Below are 13,233 nucleotides of genomic sequence, written 5' to 3' on the forward strand. Positions count from 1 at the left end.
TCAAATAAACTCTTAACAAATTTTTAAAAACTAGTCTATTCATTTGAACTCTTGGGGTTCCAATAGTACTGTACTTAATGAGCGCTCCACTACGGAACAAAACAACACGTTGGAAACCAGACCTGAGTTTAAGATTGTAGTTCCAGAACCTACGCCCTAGCTTCTTCACCTGGGAACTGGCTCTCCTGCTCTGAAGTTAGCTGTCCTCCGCGGGAGGGGCAGGCCCCCGGCTCAGGCTGCGAGGCAGACACGCAGCGGTGAGAGTGGGGAGCCGGCCCAGGCGCCCGAGGACCGGCACGCTGGGCCCAGCGCCGAGCTCCGTGATCTGCGGTCAGCAGCAGGGCCAGCCCCTCACTTACAAACCGCCTACTGTGTGCAGGAGTGGGTGGGCCTGGAGAACCCCTTGCTGTGAGCTGTCTCTCTTTCCAAGCTGGGAGTAATAGCTGGAGCGGAGGTCAGCCTGCGGATGGGCCCAGCCCCCCTGGAGCCCTGCGCGACAAGGTGGCTCTGTTCTTCGGGGCCACGAATGGGACGAGGAAGGAGCCCATTCTGAAGGCGGTGCTCGATCCCACCGATTTTAAGATGCCTCCCTGTCAAACTACCCTCACTTCACCGATGCGGAAAGTCGGGCTGAGAGTTGGTAAGGCACCTGCCCAAGGGCAAGCCACCAGGTGCTGGGCTAGACCCCACCAGACGCGCCAGCCTTGGCCCTGCCCCCAGGACCGGTGGGACCAGCACCTTCTCCTTACCTGTCACACCCTCCTTCCCTGCTCTGGGGCAGGGGGCTGGGCGCAGGGATGGCCCTGGGATCTCACAGGCCCCTGTCCCGGGATCACAAGGAGCCCTTCCCGCAATGTCGCTCACTCACTTTCAAAATCTCCTGGTGATTCTCCGAGGCGTAGAGCCGTCCATCACGAACGATATCTTCTATTAACTGCTGGTAGTCCTCTGAACCCAGCGGGGAGGGAGGAAGGTGAGGCCACGGACCAGCCCCTGCCCTCCCCCCGAGCCAGCCACGGGCAGCTCTGCTCTGAGCCTCTGGGCCCTCCCCCCAAATTGTTCTCCAGGTCTCACTAGCTGGAACACCCCTATCGAACCCTGAAAGCCCTGCTGGGGCAGAGCCTCGTGCTGAAGCCCGCGGACCCCACGCATTGCTCCCCTATCTGTACCTTGGGCCCGTTACAGGCTTGTGTCCCCCTCCCCCAGGCTGCAGCCCCCTGAGGTGGTGGGGGGTGTGTGGTTAGGCTCCATGTACCCAGGGCCGGCCTGGGATGGGCGCGCACTGTGGCAACACTCACCGTCATAGGTGACATAGGGTACTTGGAAGCCTTTGCCACTGTTGCCTTCGTTGGATTTGAACTGGATCCAGAGCTTGCGGGAGCGGGAAGTGAAGGCGATGGGCCTCTCGTAGGTCTGGCAGGTCTCATAGGTGGTGATAGATGCGGGCGAGGCTGGGGGTGAAGACACGCCATTGCTCCTCGCCCGCCCCGTCTTCCGCCTCTGGCTGCTCGCTGCCCCACCCCGCCGGCCACCAGCACCCACAAGGCCCACCGCCCCCAAGACCCCAGCCCCTGGCATCCACACTTACCGCCTCTACCTCAGGTGCCCTTCCCACCCTCAGCCCTCAGCCCCAGTTCCTGCTTGTCTTTCTGCACCCATTTCCATGCCCCTCTTCCAGGAAGCCTTCCTGACTGCTCCATCTCCCCTGCTACATTCCTGCTCTGCTCTGGTGAGCCCTTTATTACAGCTTCTCTCTACGGGATTGTCACTGTCTCCCTGCAACCTGCTCCTCAAGGACAGGGCTGTGGCAGGGGGTCAGATTTGGGGAGGGCCCCCACCCTGTGAGGAGGGCCTGGGGTAACCCACCATCTTACTGATCCCTGGGATGGCCTGAGGCAGGAGAGGCTGGCTCCGCTAGAGCTCAGCCCTGTGTGTGAACACTGGAGGGCGGGGAGAATGCTGGGACTGGGGGGCTGGAGACAAGCAGGGGTGGGGACCTGGTCCCAGGTGGGGTTCTGAGCGACCGTGGCCTCTTTGTGGCCGCAGTCCTAGTAGACACTGTGCATTTCCGGCTCCTCAGCTACACTGAGTGGGACACGGTGACGAAGACCGAGCAGCGCCTCCCACTCTCCCCTGGGTCCCTGTGTCTCAGAGACAGCCTCGGCCCAGGCGGGCGGGCGTGAGGCTGTGTCTGCCTGTGTCCCCCTCCCCCCACCCTCTGACCGGGAGCTTGCTCCCTGGGGCACCGCTGCCGCATCACAGCAGACACTGTGAGGAATTTAGCCTGGTCCATTGTGGGGCTCAAGGGCACCTGGGCCCTCGGGGCAGCCCGCCGCTCATCGCCTGAAGTCCCACCACGGGTCCCTGGTGGGGGCATCGAGCCAGGAGACTGGGGCTCACAGAGGGGAGGCGATGGGCTGTCTGACCCTGGTGTCTTGTGTGCGGGCTCAGAGTGGCCCTTTGCCACCCCCTGCCCCAGCTTCAGAGGGAGAAGGAGGCGTGTGGACCACACCCAGGGTCTCAGTCTGGGCAGTGGGGCAGGGCATGGAAGGACAGCTGAACTGAGAGACTGGCAGACCCAGAGCTTTCCAGACCTTTCTGTACAGCTCTACACTGCCCACCTCTTGGAGTCAGACGCAGGTGGACTTGGACCCGGCCCCGAGAAGCTGCGCAGGGGGTGACGGGGGGGGGGGGGGGGGGCGGGCGGCTGAGGCCCTGCATCGATGGGCACGTACCACTCTTGCGCATGACCAGGACGTCGCCGCACTCGTCCTCGATGGGCAGGAAGATCTCGGGGACCACGACGAGGATCCTGCGCTTGGGGGGCGGGGAGATGTGCCACACGCACTCCGCATTGGCCGGGTAGTCGCCGGGGTAGTTGGGGGACTCGATGTAGCCCGTGTAGTCGCCGAGCTCCCCGCCGCAGTGTTGGTCTGTGGGTGCCGTGGCCCGTGGGCCTGGTCAGGCCCGGCTGGGTCCGTGCCTGGCCAGCTGGGCCTGCCGCAGCCTCGGAGGCTGGCGGGGCTCCGTCCCATCTTGGCCTGCCTCCCCGTGGCCCTCCCCACCAGCCAGCCAGGCCCTGAACCCGTCTTCCCTGGGGGTCCCCTCCCCAACCCGCACCCTGAGCTGGAGGGCAGGTCCCCATTTGTGTTAGCTCCCTGAGGGCCAGTGAGCGTCGCCTTCTTCCTGGGCGCCCTCGGCTGCCTCGCCCGAATCTCTGTCTCTGCGTCTGAGCCTTGTCTGGGCGTCCTGCCTGGAGCCGCGGGGCCCGGGGGCAGGCGGCCTCCACGCCCCTGCAGCTGTCAGAGCCTGAGTGAGCCCCAACATCCCCTTTGTCTCCACCCCCTCGTCTGTTCACGCCTTTACTCAACATTGCCCTAGTGCCCAGCGGGTGCCAGGTGGGGTGGCCCTTCCCCGAAGCAGGAACGATGAGAGGCCAGTGGGCAACACACCGAGGGAAGAGAGGCCCACTTTTTAGCTTAGCTAGGGAACCTGGAAGAGGCCACATGTGACATTTTTTATGAGCTTAAATGGTTCCTGGCCTGAGCCTTACAAAGGAAGTTACCATCTTTAAGCAAAGAGAGTTGAATGTAAATACTGGACATGCATAATTTTCTCATACATCCTCGTTTAAAAATCCTGCCCTCGTATCAAAGTTTCTGGGAAACATTTCATTTTCACCTTTTTGTTGCAGAAGCTTCCTTCCCACTTGGTTTCCCCACTTTTACTCATTAGGACGTTTAAAACTGTCTCTGCTGAGCTCCACCACTGTGCCTGCTCCTCTGCCCCGGGGGCCATGCACGCAGCTGGGGACAGCCCCTGGCAGAGGGGACAGCTTCATGTCCAGGATTAAATCCCTTTCAGGGGCCTCCAGGCTATTCCAAAGATGATTAGCAGCCCAGGAAAGGGATTAGCTGGCTGGAAACTGAGTGGGGAAAGGGTGAAATACCAGAACACAAGCCCCAAAGGACTCTGGAGAAGGAATCAAAAATACCTAAAGTAAAGACAGCATCCTCTTTGTTAGGCCCAAATATTAGGCTCAGTGCGGGACCGAGATGTTACCGGTTTCCCTGGTTGTCTGGTGCTGCCCACATTTCTTCAGGTAAAGTAAGTTGCTCATGAACGTGGGCAGGGGCGTGGTCTTTTCCTGGCACAGCCACGCTGGGCACACGTAGCATCCTGCTTCCCGTGGCCGGGTGGTCTGGTTCTCACCCACCTGGCAGTCTACGCGGCACATGCCTTCCAACCGCAGGGCCTGGCTCTCGGCAGCTGCCCCTCAGACCCACTGGCCCGGCCTGGCACAAAGGTACAGGCCGTGCCGGGGAGTGGTGGAACCCGTGAAGGCCGGGCACACAGTCAGCGCTCTGCAGACCAGGCTATGCTGGGCTCAGCTCCCACACCATAGGGCTCTGGATGGACATCCCTGCCCTGGCCCTGCCCAGCGCCCCAGCACCCAGCCCCTGGGAAGGGCGGCACCTACTTTTGCAGTGCGTGACGTTGGTGGAGCCATCGAAGTCGGTGCTGGTACTGCCCGGGCAGGTGATGCAGTGGTTCTGGCCAAACTCGGGCTGGTAGGCGCCGACAGGGCAGCGGGCGCACCGGTGGGTGGTGGTGTTGTAGTGGTGGCCCGGGGAGCAGTGCACTGGGGGGGCACCGGTGGGGAAGGGTGGGGTGCTGTCCCCGCCACCTCCCTATCCCCGAGGTCCCAGCACAGAATTCGAGGCCCTTCCCCACCGCCCGCTGACCTCCACCACCCGTGTCCAGCGCCTGGGCAGGCTGACCCCTCTGCTCCCTGACCCTGTCCAGAGCATGCAGAGTGCTCTCGCGCTCCGTCTGAGGGGGGCGTGGAGGGGAGCGGGGCGGACCGTGGGCCAGTGGAGGGTGACTCCTGGGGTAGGGGTGAGGGCTGGGGACTGTGGGCAGAGTGGCTGGATTTCAGCTCTGGAGGGAGGGTCTCTCTTACGGTGAGACTCTGCCCTCGCCCCACTGTCCCTGCTGCCCCTGCACTTCTTCACCCTCCGCCCCTGCAACCTCTCTTCTACAGGCGGTTGGAAGCCCTTCCAGGGCCCAGAGGCGCCGGTGGCTCCCCCTGGTGGCTCCAGGGGCTCAGAGCTCTGGACGGTAACGGCAGGCTCCTGCAGGCCCTGCTGCCCTGTCCCGGTGTGCAGCACAGTGCTGGCCACCAAGTCTCCTGCCTGATGGCCCCAGGCTCCTCCTCTGACCTGGGAGGTTTTCGGGCAGGAAATGGTCCCCGGGCAGCTCTGCCTGGCCTGTGGGGTCAGGGGGTGTCCTCACCTTTGGCCTCGCAGTCTTGGAAGGAGGCTGCGCCCTCGTGCTTGGTGAGCAGCCCTCCGCCACAGGGGAAACAGCCAGTGCGCCCGGGCTCTGACTGGTATGTGCCCACGGGGCAGGCCTGGCAGGGCCGGAAGCCATCAGCTGAGAAGGAACCTGGAGAGCACTGGCCTGGAAGACGGAGGTCACGGCTCATTCAGGCTATGGGAGGGCTGCCTCGGTCCAGGGCCTCCTCTCAGCCCTCATCTGCCCCTGGGGAGGGCACCACGGCACCAACGTTGGGGGTGGGTGGGGGGAGGCACCTAGGAGGAACCCTGGGCTGCCCAAGGCCTGGTCCCCAGTCCACAGCCGCCAGAGGCTCCCCACTGTGTGGCTCGGCCAGGCCTGGCTTGCTTCTCCCACCAGCAAGAAGAGCGAGCGGCCGTGCCGCTGAGCTGGAAGGGGTGGCCCCCATGGGGAGATGGCAGGTGGCGGGAGGTCGTGTATCTCAGGGTGTCCTGGCACTGAGCGAGGGGCGGCCTAGTGCCCTCTCAGCCCAGACTCTAGGCTCTCTGCTCCCGGCTGTGGCCACTCTGAGGCTCCCCTGGGGACAGAGACTGTACTCCTGCAGGGGCAGGGGCCAGAGGCCAGAAGGCAGCCTGGGGAACTCAGGCTTGGGCTCCGATCTCGTCTGTCCCCGGGAAAGGCTGGAGGTCTCTGCACCACCCGAAGGATCGCGCTTAGCCACCTTCACAGGCATACCTTTCCCCACTCCCTTGGGTGGTCCCCACAATGGCCCGGGAAGGGAGGCTGACGGGCGAGAGGCTCTGAGCCCCTTTCACGGACGAGGTTTAAGTGGGGCAGTAGATGGAAAAGCTCTTTGCAAACCAAACTGCGTTTGGTACATGGACCGAGGACTTTCCAGATTACCTCCAGGGCAAACTGTACCGTTCTCGGTGTCGAGAAGGTTCTCACCCTAGTACATGTTGCACTTCATAAAGCACTTCCATGGCCATGGCCGGTGTGGCTCAGTGGACTGAGTGCCAGCCTGTGACCTGGAAGGTTGCCGGGTCGATTCCCGGTCAGGGCACATGCCTGGGTTGCAGGCCAGGTCCCCTGTTGGGGGTGTGCAAGAGGCAACCGATCAATGTATCTCTTGCACATCTATGCTTCTCTCCCTCTCTTTCTCCCACCTCCCTCCCCCTCTAAAAATACACAAAGTCTTTAAAAAAAGCATTTCCGTGGTGGTGGCGTGCTCCACAAAATGCACCACGTTCAGTCAACCCTGAAGCACACGAGTCTCCACCACGGCCACAAGCTGGCGTTTGTAAACTGTAATGTCCTTTCCAAACTGCAGGGGGCGTGCCTGAGGCTGGTGCAGGCAGCCCAGTGCCTGTACACTGCCTAAGGCTCCGGGGTCTCTGCTTTGGGAGCTTTGGTGGAAACAGGGCGCCCGTCCCTGCCCCACCTGTCCTTCCAGGCTAGGCCCACACTCACCTCCACATTCAGATACGTTGCGGGCACCAGCCAGGCCAAGCCCGTCGCTGCTGGGGCACGGTGTGCAGCTGAGCTGGCCGCCCCCGTCCTGGTAGGTCCCCGGCGTGCACGGCGCACACTGGCCAGAGTCTCCATGGAAGTAGGTGCCAGGCTCGCAGGCCACTGCAGAGGCAACGTGGGGAGGCTGCTGGTGGCCAGGCGGTCTGTCTGCTAGGGCTTTAGACCCAGGGTCTGTCCCCCCAGACAGGGCACAGCCCGTACCCCTGGAGCTCAAAGGGCACAGAGTGGCCCAGACCCATCCCAGAAGGGCCAGGGGTGGGAGCCAGGAGGGGCCATCTGTGAGGACGCTGGTCTCATGCCCCCTCCCGGCTGCCCCTGCTCAGGGTCCCCTGCAGACCCCTCCACCTCTGCCTGCTCGTAAATGCCGTGGTCCCGGCTCCCCTGGGCCCTTGTTCTCTCTCTGCCCACACCCTGCCCTCCAGCACCCAGCCCTTGGCCTGTGTGCTGCCTGCCTCCCGGATGGGCCATGGCCATTTCCTCCAAACTCAGCTCCCCTGCTGCCCGTTCCCCATGTGATGGGGGTTGGCACCTGAGGACATGGGACCGGGTAGGGTTGGGGGAGTGACAGAGGCAGGGCGTCTGGGGGCTGAGGACGGCGCAGAGATGCTGGGGGACAGAGACAGCCAGTGTGGGCGGCTGCTCTGAGCAAGCCAGCCACCTGCTGAGCAACGAATGGCAGGGACGGAGACAGAAGACATGATGTGTGGGGAGGGGGGGCGGGTGTGGGCTGGAGGGTGTCCCACGCACATGCGCACATGCCAGAGCAGCTGGCGGGAACGTTCACACGGGGGCAGTTGGGTGAGGAGACATGGACGTTGTGTTCTGTGGGGCAATGTTTCTGCACGTTTGAAAGGACTTTGACATAAAAAGTGAAAAATACAAGAATGACAGAGGAAGGCAGCTCTGCCTGCCTCATGGCCTGCGCGGGGCTGCACCCGCCCGCCCCCCGCACTCCTGAGCCCCGTCTCCAGCAGCTCCCTGGTTGTACCTCTGGCCCAGCCTGTGCTCTGTGCTCCAGACTTGGGGCTCCAGTGCCTAGGTGAGAGCCTCATGTGGGGCGCACAGGCAGCTCAAGCCAATGTGTACAGCTGCCCCTCCCCTTCTCTGCCACCCCGCCCCAGGTCATCCCCAGGGCAGAGGGTGAAGCCCAGCACTTCAAGTTGCCTTCGCGGCCTCTTGCTCCCCAGCCTCCCTTGCAGGAGTGCTCTGAGTTCATCTCGGTCTCTCCACCCCTCCTGCCGCCCTAGGTTCTGGGCTCTGCCCTCTCTCCCTAGGCCTCCCCTCCACCAGCCCCCCCCACGCAGCCCTCCAGTAACTCAGTGGACAGTGCGGGGCAGTGGCCAGGCCCTGAGGCCCCGCCTTGCCTGTGGAGTGCTCACTTGCACACCTCTGCCTCCTCTCCCTACGTAAACTAAGCCCCACCACTCACCGCTGGGGCTGCCTGCAGACCGTCCCTGTTAACAGGCCAGCCACAGGCTCTGCTCAAGTTGCCAGTCTTGTTCACCGGACCCTGCTGGCCATGCCCCACCCCTGGGCGGCCCTGCTCCCCCTCTGGGGAGCCTCCAACGCACCTGCTGGTCCCCAGCCCCCTCACTGTGGCCCCGCTGCCCGTGAGCTCCTGACCCCTCGCGTCAGGCCCCGGTGCAGGGCACACGCACACACGCTCATGGAGCAGCAGGCCTGCCCGGCGCCCAGCCCCAGGGAGAGCGCTTTCCATGACAGGCACCAGGATGGGTGCTGTGTGCTTCTCTCTGGCGGGCCTCTGGTGGCTCAGTACCACCTCCCCCTCATGTGTCTGTCTCCCTCGTGGGCTGTTCCCCAGGCTGATCGCGGAAGAAGGACAGAGGAAGTGGCCATGGGCAGGGACTCACCGCACTTGCCGTCCTGGAGCACCTGGCCCGTGCCACACGTCCCCTGGGCCTCCGGGGCCTTGGCCGGCCGCTGAGCCACCTCGTACTCAGTGCCTGCAATCTGGACAGAGAAGTGCTGCCGGCCGATGGCCTTCCGCAGAGTCCTCAGGGCAGCCTGCAAGCTCTGCTCCGCTTGCTTCCGCACGCAGTCCGCTTCGCAGGTGTCTGCGGGGGCGGGGAGACCGTCACTGGCACCTGTAGCCCCATGGGGAGCTGCCTCTGCCCTAGGCGTCCCCTGGGCTGGGCCACTGTCTGGAGCGCATCTCCAGCAGCCTGGGGTGAGGCAACAGCATCTCTCTGACAGATGAGGAGACTGAGGCTCCCAGAGGTAGGACCTGCCTAAGGCCACGCAGCCGATCTGGGTGCCAGGCCTCTGCTACAAGCCGTCATCCCCCCAGGGCATGGCTCACTGATGGGTGTGCCTCCCTGCCACTCAAACACCATTGAGGCTACCACTGCTCCCAGGAAAATGCCCAGCATTCTGGCCTTGGACCCCAGGCCCCTCATGGCACGGTGCCAGCCTGTCCTGCCAGCCCTAATCCCCAGCACGGTCACTCTTGCTGTGACTGCTGAGACACCCTGCCTCACTCACTGCTTCCTGGACACAGCTTGCTCTCTCTGACCTCTGTGCCTTTGCCTATTCTATTCCCTCTGCCTGAATGCATTCCTTGCCACCTCTTCGGTTTGGTGAACTTTGACCTCAAGTCCTGAATCAATGGCACCTCTCTTGGGAAGACTTCCAGGGCCCCTCCTCCGGGGCAGAAACTTTAGCCCTGTGCCCTGTTTGTTCCCACGTGCCCCCATCTAGTGTCCCCACAGTACTGGGCGGCTCCTGTGCACGTCTGCCTCCTGTGGCTGGCAGTGCTGCCAGTGGGGGGACCTGGTTTGGTCCCTGCATTCCACAGTGTGCAGGGGCTGGGCACACAGCTCACGTTTGCTGACAGGCCTCAGCTCCTGTCACAACTCAACGCACATTTACGGCCAAGAGGAAGGTGTTGGTGTGAACCACAAGCCCCCTCTGGAACCTGGGGAAGACAGACTGCTCTGGGAAGCTGCAGGGACCACCCCCTGCAGGCCGCAGCGAGGACGGAGAGGGGTGGGAGAGGCTGTGTGGCTGTCCCTGTGGGTCCCGAGTCCTGCTGCTCACACAGCCTCGGCCTCCTCCTCTGTCCTGGGCTACAGGCAGGGACTCTGCCAGCTCCTGGCTTGCTGGGCCGGCCTCCACCTCCAGCAGCCGTGGCTCCCTGACAGACCTCCCACCGAGGCCCTCAGCAGCCCACAGGGGAACCCCTCACCCACCTGAGGCCTCTTCCGCCTTTGTCTCGACCTCGAACTCTGCTGTGATGTGGGTCACTTCCTTGGATGGGGACTTCTGGCCACGGCGCCTTTTCTTGGAGGAGTCGCACTTGAGGGTCACAAAGGTCACGTGGCAGTTTTCTGGACAAGGAAGGGACCGCTGTGGCAAAGTTGCCCAGGGCAGAGAGTAGCGTCCTACCTAGGCGTGCACACAGACGGCTGTCGGCAAGGGTCCCAGTCGTCCAGGGTGCAGATGGGGAAGCTGAGGCTGGGGAAGGCCAGGCCGGGCTCCCGGTCTCATGAGGGGCCGGTGGCTGAACCAGCCCTGTCCCAGCCCTCGGAGCCCATTGTGGGGAGGCCCCTTCTGCATATTCCTGGTGCATCTTCAGCGTGGGCAGCTCAGCCTCAGCTCAGCTTCAGCCTTCTGAGCGCTGAGGGAGGCCAGGTTTGAGGAGCAACCCTAGATGCTCAGCTGTCTCCACGGAAGCAGAGCTGAGAGGTTTCCCCTGCTACCCCCCACCTGGACATATTTCTGGGCCACCTGCATGGGAGGGTGAGCTGTGAGCGAGCCCTGGGGTCCCTGCCATGTGGACAGAAGGCCCTTGCTCTGGGGAGCTCGACAACCCCAGGCGAGGCAGGGACGAGGGTCCCAGGGATGCTGGGGGACCCAAGTTTTGCACTATTGCTGACTGCCTTCCCAAGGGACACCGCCGCTGTCTACAGTGCCCCAGGCGTGGCTGCTGTGGCTAAAGTGCCACAGCAAGGAGGACAAAGAGGCTCTACCCCTGCAGACCCAGCCCGCTGGACGCTGGCTCTCGGCTCCCAGGCGGGGGACCCCCCACTGCCCCTGGCGTGGGTTGGCACCAGGCGGCCCACTCACCCAGCAGCAGCTGCCTCAGGGCTTCCTGTGCTGGCTCCCGGCCACGGGGCCGGAGGTGGCACTTGGCATCTCGGATCTTGAAGCGGGCCTTCTGCCTGATGGGGGTGGTGGGGGCACCTGGGGAAAGCCAAAGTCTCCCAGGTGGTGGCCTCTTCTGTGGCAGGGAGGGGTGGGGGCTTGGGGCTACAGAGGGTGTGCCTGAGTGTGAGGGGCTGCCGGGGGCCCATCCACCAGCATCTGGAGTGCGGCCCTCTGCTGCCTCATGTCTCTCCTTGCAAGGCCCGGAAGAGGCGCAGGTTGGATGGTGGGGTCAAGATCAAACCAGGGGCCATCTAGCCAGAATCTTCTGTGGAGGAGGAAAGGAAAGCCTTCCCCACCTCCCACCCCAACCCCAAAGCCAATTCGCCTGGCTTGAGCTTTCAGGACAGGGGTCAGAGGAGAGAGGGAAGCAAAGAAGAAAAGGGGGGTTGAAGTACTACAGATGCCCAGACCACTGCTTCCTTCGAAGGGGGAACCGCAGCCCCCTGGGCTAGGGAACCCTGCAAACACAGAGGCCTGGAGGCCTGCTGGGACGCGCTGGACATACACGGGTGCACCCACATTGGTGAGCTGGCACCCTGGACAGGAAAAGGTGCTGCCGACACCACCCTGCTCCTACTGGGGGCAGCTGCCCGGGCCCCGGCCCACTGGTGCCAGGGCGGGTGAGCCACGTGCATCTGGCCCCTGCGGGGCAGGCTCTGCCAGGGCAGCTCTGACCCAGGAAGAACCAATGGCCACAGCAGACAGGACTCACTGCACCGACTGAGACCCCTGAACTCCCAGCACCTCCGGGCCGCAGACTGCCCTGGTGCTGCGGCCTGCAGCCTCCGTGTCCAACGGAGTGTGCTGCCCCTGGGCCGGGGCTTGGCCCGCAGCCTGCTTGCTCCTAGGTCCTGGCCTACTCTCAGTGACGGAGCACCCCAGGAAGCTCTACTCTGGGCCGTGCCCCTCCTGCTGGCCCCAGTGTGGAGCCGGACACAAAGTCAAAGGCCGCCCCCGGGCGCATGCTGCACAGACAGGCCAGGGGCTACCTGAGCAGCTGGGCCCGGCGCTGGAGCTGGTGCCGTTGCGTTTCTGCAGCATCTTGCCCTGGAGACCGGGGACACCGCAGCTCAGGCTGTAGCTGTTTTCCGAGTCTGCAGAGAGGCCAGCGGTGAGGTGGGCCTCGGCACCCCTCCCATCCAGGGCGCCCAGGGCCCAGGGGTCTCAGTGGAAAGGGACTGGCCCTTCCATCAGTTCACTTCTGCTACTCAACTTCAGGTCAGGGGCTGGGCAAGAACGAGCCCACTGTGCCTGCAAAGGGGGACCAGACACCTGCCCAGAATTGCCCAGGGATGAGGGCTGGGGGCCCTTCCTGGAGACCAGCAGGGGCAGGGTGTGGGCCCAGGGAAGGAAGCTGCCCGCCCCACTCCCATCCCGGGCACAGCCTCAGGGTACCTGGCACGAAGTGTGTGGGGGCCGGACAGGAGAGGAGGCAGCTCTCCACGCCGCCCACCTTGCTGCAGGACAGCTGGGCCCGGGGGGCGGCCCTGGCCCGGGAAAGGCACTTGCCCGTCTCTGTAGAGAAGGAAGACACAAGAGAGGGCTTGCGGGGGCCCAGGCGGAGGCTTCCTGGGGCCAGTGTGGACATGGACCACCAGGGACTCCCCCTGCACCTGTGCCACGGCCAGACGGTGCTGGAGGGCAGGGGGCGCGTGGGCATGCGGGGCTTAGGGAGCCGGCTAGCTGCCTTCTCCCAACACCGGGCCAGGCCCAGACCAGGTGCTCCTGAGGGCAGGGTCCTCCAGAGCAGTGTCCAAGCCTAGCTGGGGAGAAGGACAGCTGAAAAGGGACATAGGCTTCTTGGCAGTCACTGACTAAGAGGGGCTGCTAGGGAGCCCCCCAGAGGCATCCCCTGGACGCACCCGAGGCGTCTGAAGACGTCCAAAACTGGGCTCTCTGAGTTTCTCTTGGGCATACGTATCTTCTGGGGACTCAGACAGCCCCCACACTTGGAAGGACAGACCAAGAGCCCTGCTGTCCAGGACACGTCAGGACCGGTCCAATGGGGCCACGACGCCCAGCTGAAGCGAGGGTGCCTCTGGGGGCGTCCCGCTCTGGTTCTGGCAGGGGCCTTGTTGGCAAAATAAATCCGAGTGGGGAAATGCCAACTTGGATGATCTTCAACATGTGGCTGCACATTTTCCAGAAGTCTCAGAAAGTAAATAATCCAGAAACATAAGCCCACGGTCCTCCCAACAAGACATCGGGCCACCCCGATAAATCCAAGGCCCAGCGTCT

At 63.6% G+C, this 13,233-nt stretch overlaps 1 protein-coding gene across 2 annotated transcripts in view; it reads right to left on the reverse strand.

Moving 5' to 3' along the window:
- Window positions 1–13,233, reverse strand: part of SCUBE1 (signal peptide, CUB domain and EGF like domain containing 1) — a 114,286-nt gene that overhangs the window by 5,396 nt on the left and 95,657 nt on the right. For both annotated transcript variants that reach the window (XM_053919662.1, XM_053919661.1), the window contains 11 exons: window positions 12,391–12,510; window positions 11,985–12,089; window positions 10,915–11,031; window positions 10,038–10,175; window positions 8,700–8,903; window positions 6,769–6,930; window positions 5,296–5,463; window positions 4,481–4,642; window positions 2,736–2,933; window positions 1,299–1,451; window positions 869–948 (listed from right to left, as the gene is read on the reverse strand). In XM_053919662.1, coding sequence (XP_053775637.1) covers window positions 869–948; window positions 1,299–1,451; window positions 2,736–2,933; window positions 4,481–4,642; window positions 5,296–5,463; window positions 6,769–6,930; window positions 8,700–8,903; window positions 10,038–10,175; window positions 10,915–11,031; window positions 11,985–12,089; window positions 12,391–12,510 — 1,607 coding nt within the window. The remainder of the gene's footprint in view (window positions 1–868; window positions 949–1,298; window positions 1,452–2,735; window positions 2,934–4,480; window positions 4,643–5,295; window positions 5,464–6,768; window positions 6,931–8,699; window positions 8,904–10,037; window positions 10,176–10,914; window positions 11,032–11,984; window positions 12,090–12,390; window positions 12,511–13,233) is intronic.

The sequence above is a fragment of the Desmodus rotundus genome, chromosome 3 (genome assembly GCF_022682495.2).
Source record: "Desmodus rotundus isolate HL8 chromosome 3, HLdesRot8A.1, whole genome shotgun sequence".
In the NCBI taxonomy this organism is placed as follows: domain Eukaryota; kingdom Metazoa; phylum Chordata; class Mammalia; order Chiroptera; family Phyllostomidae; genus Desmodus; species Desmodus rotundus.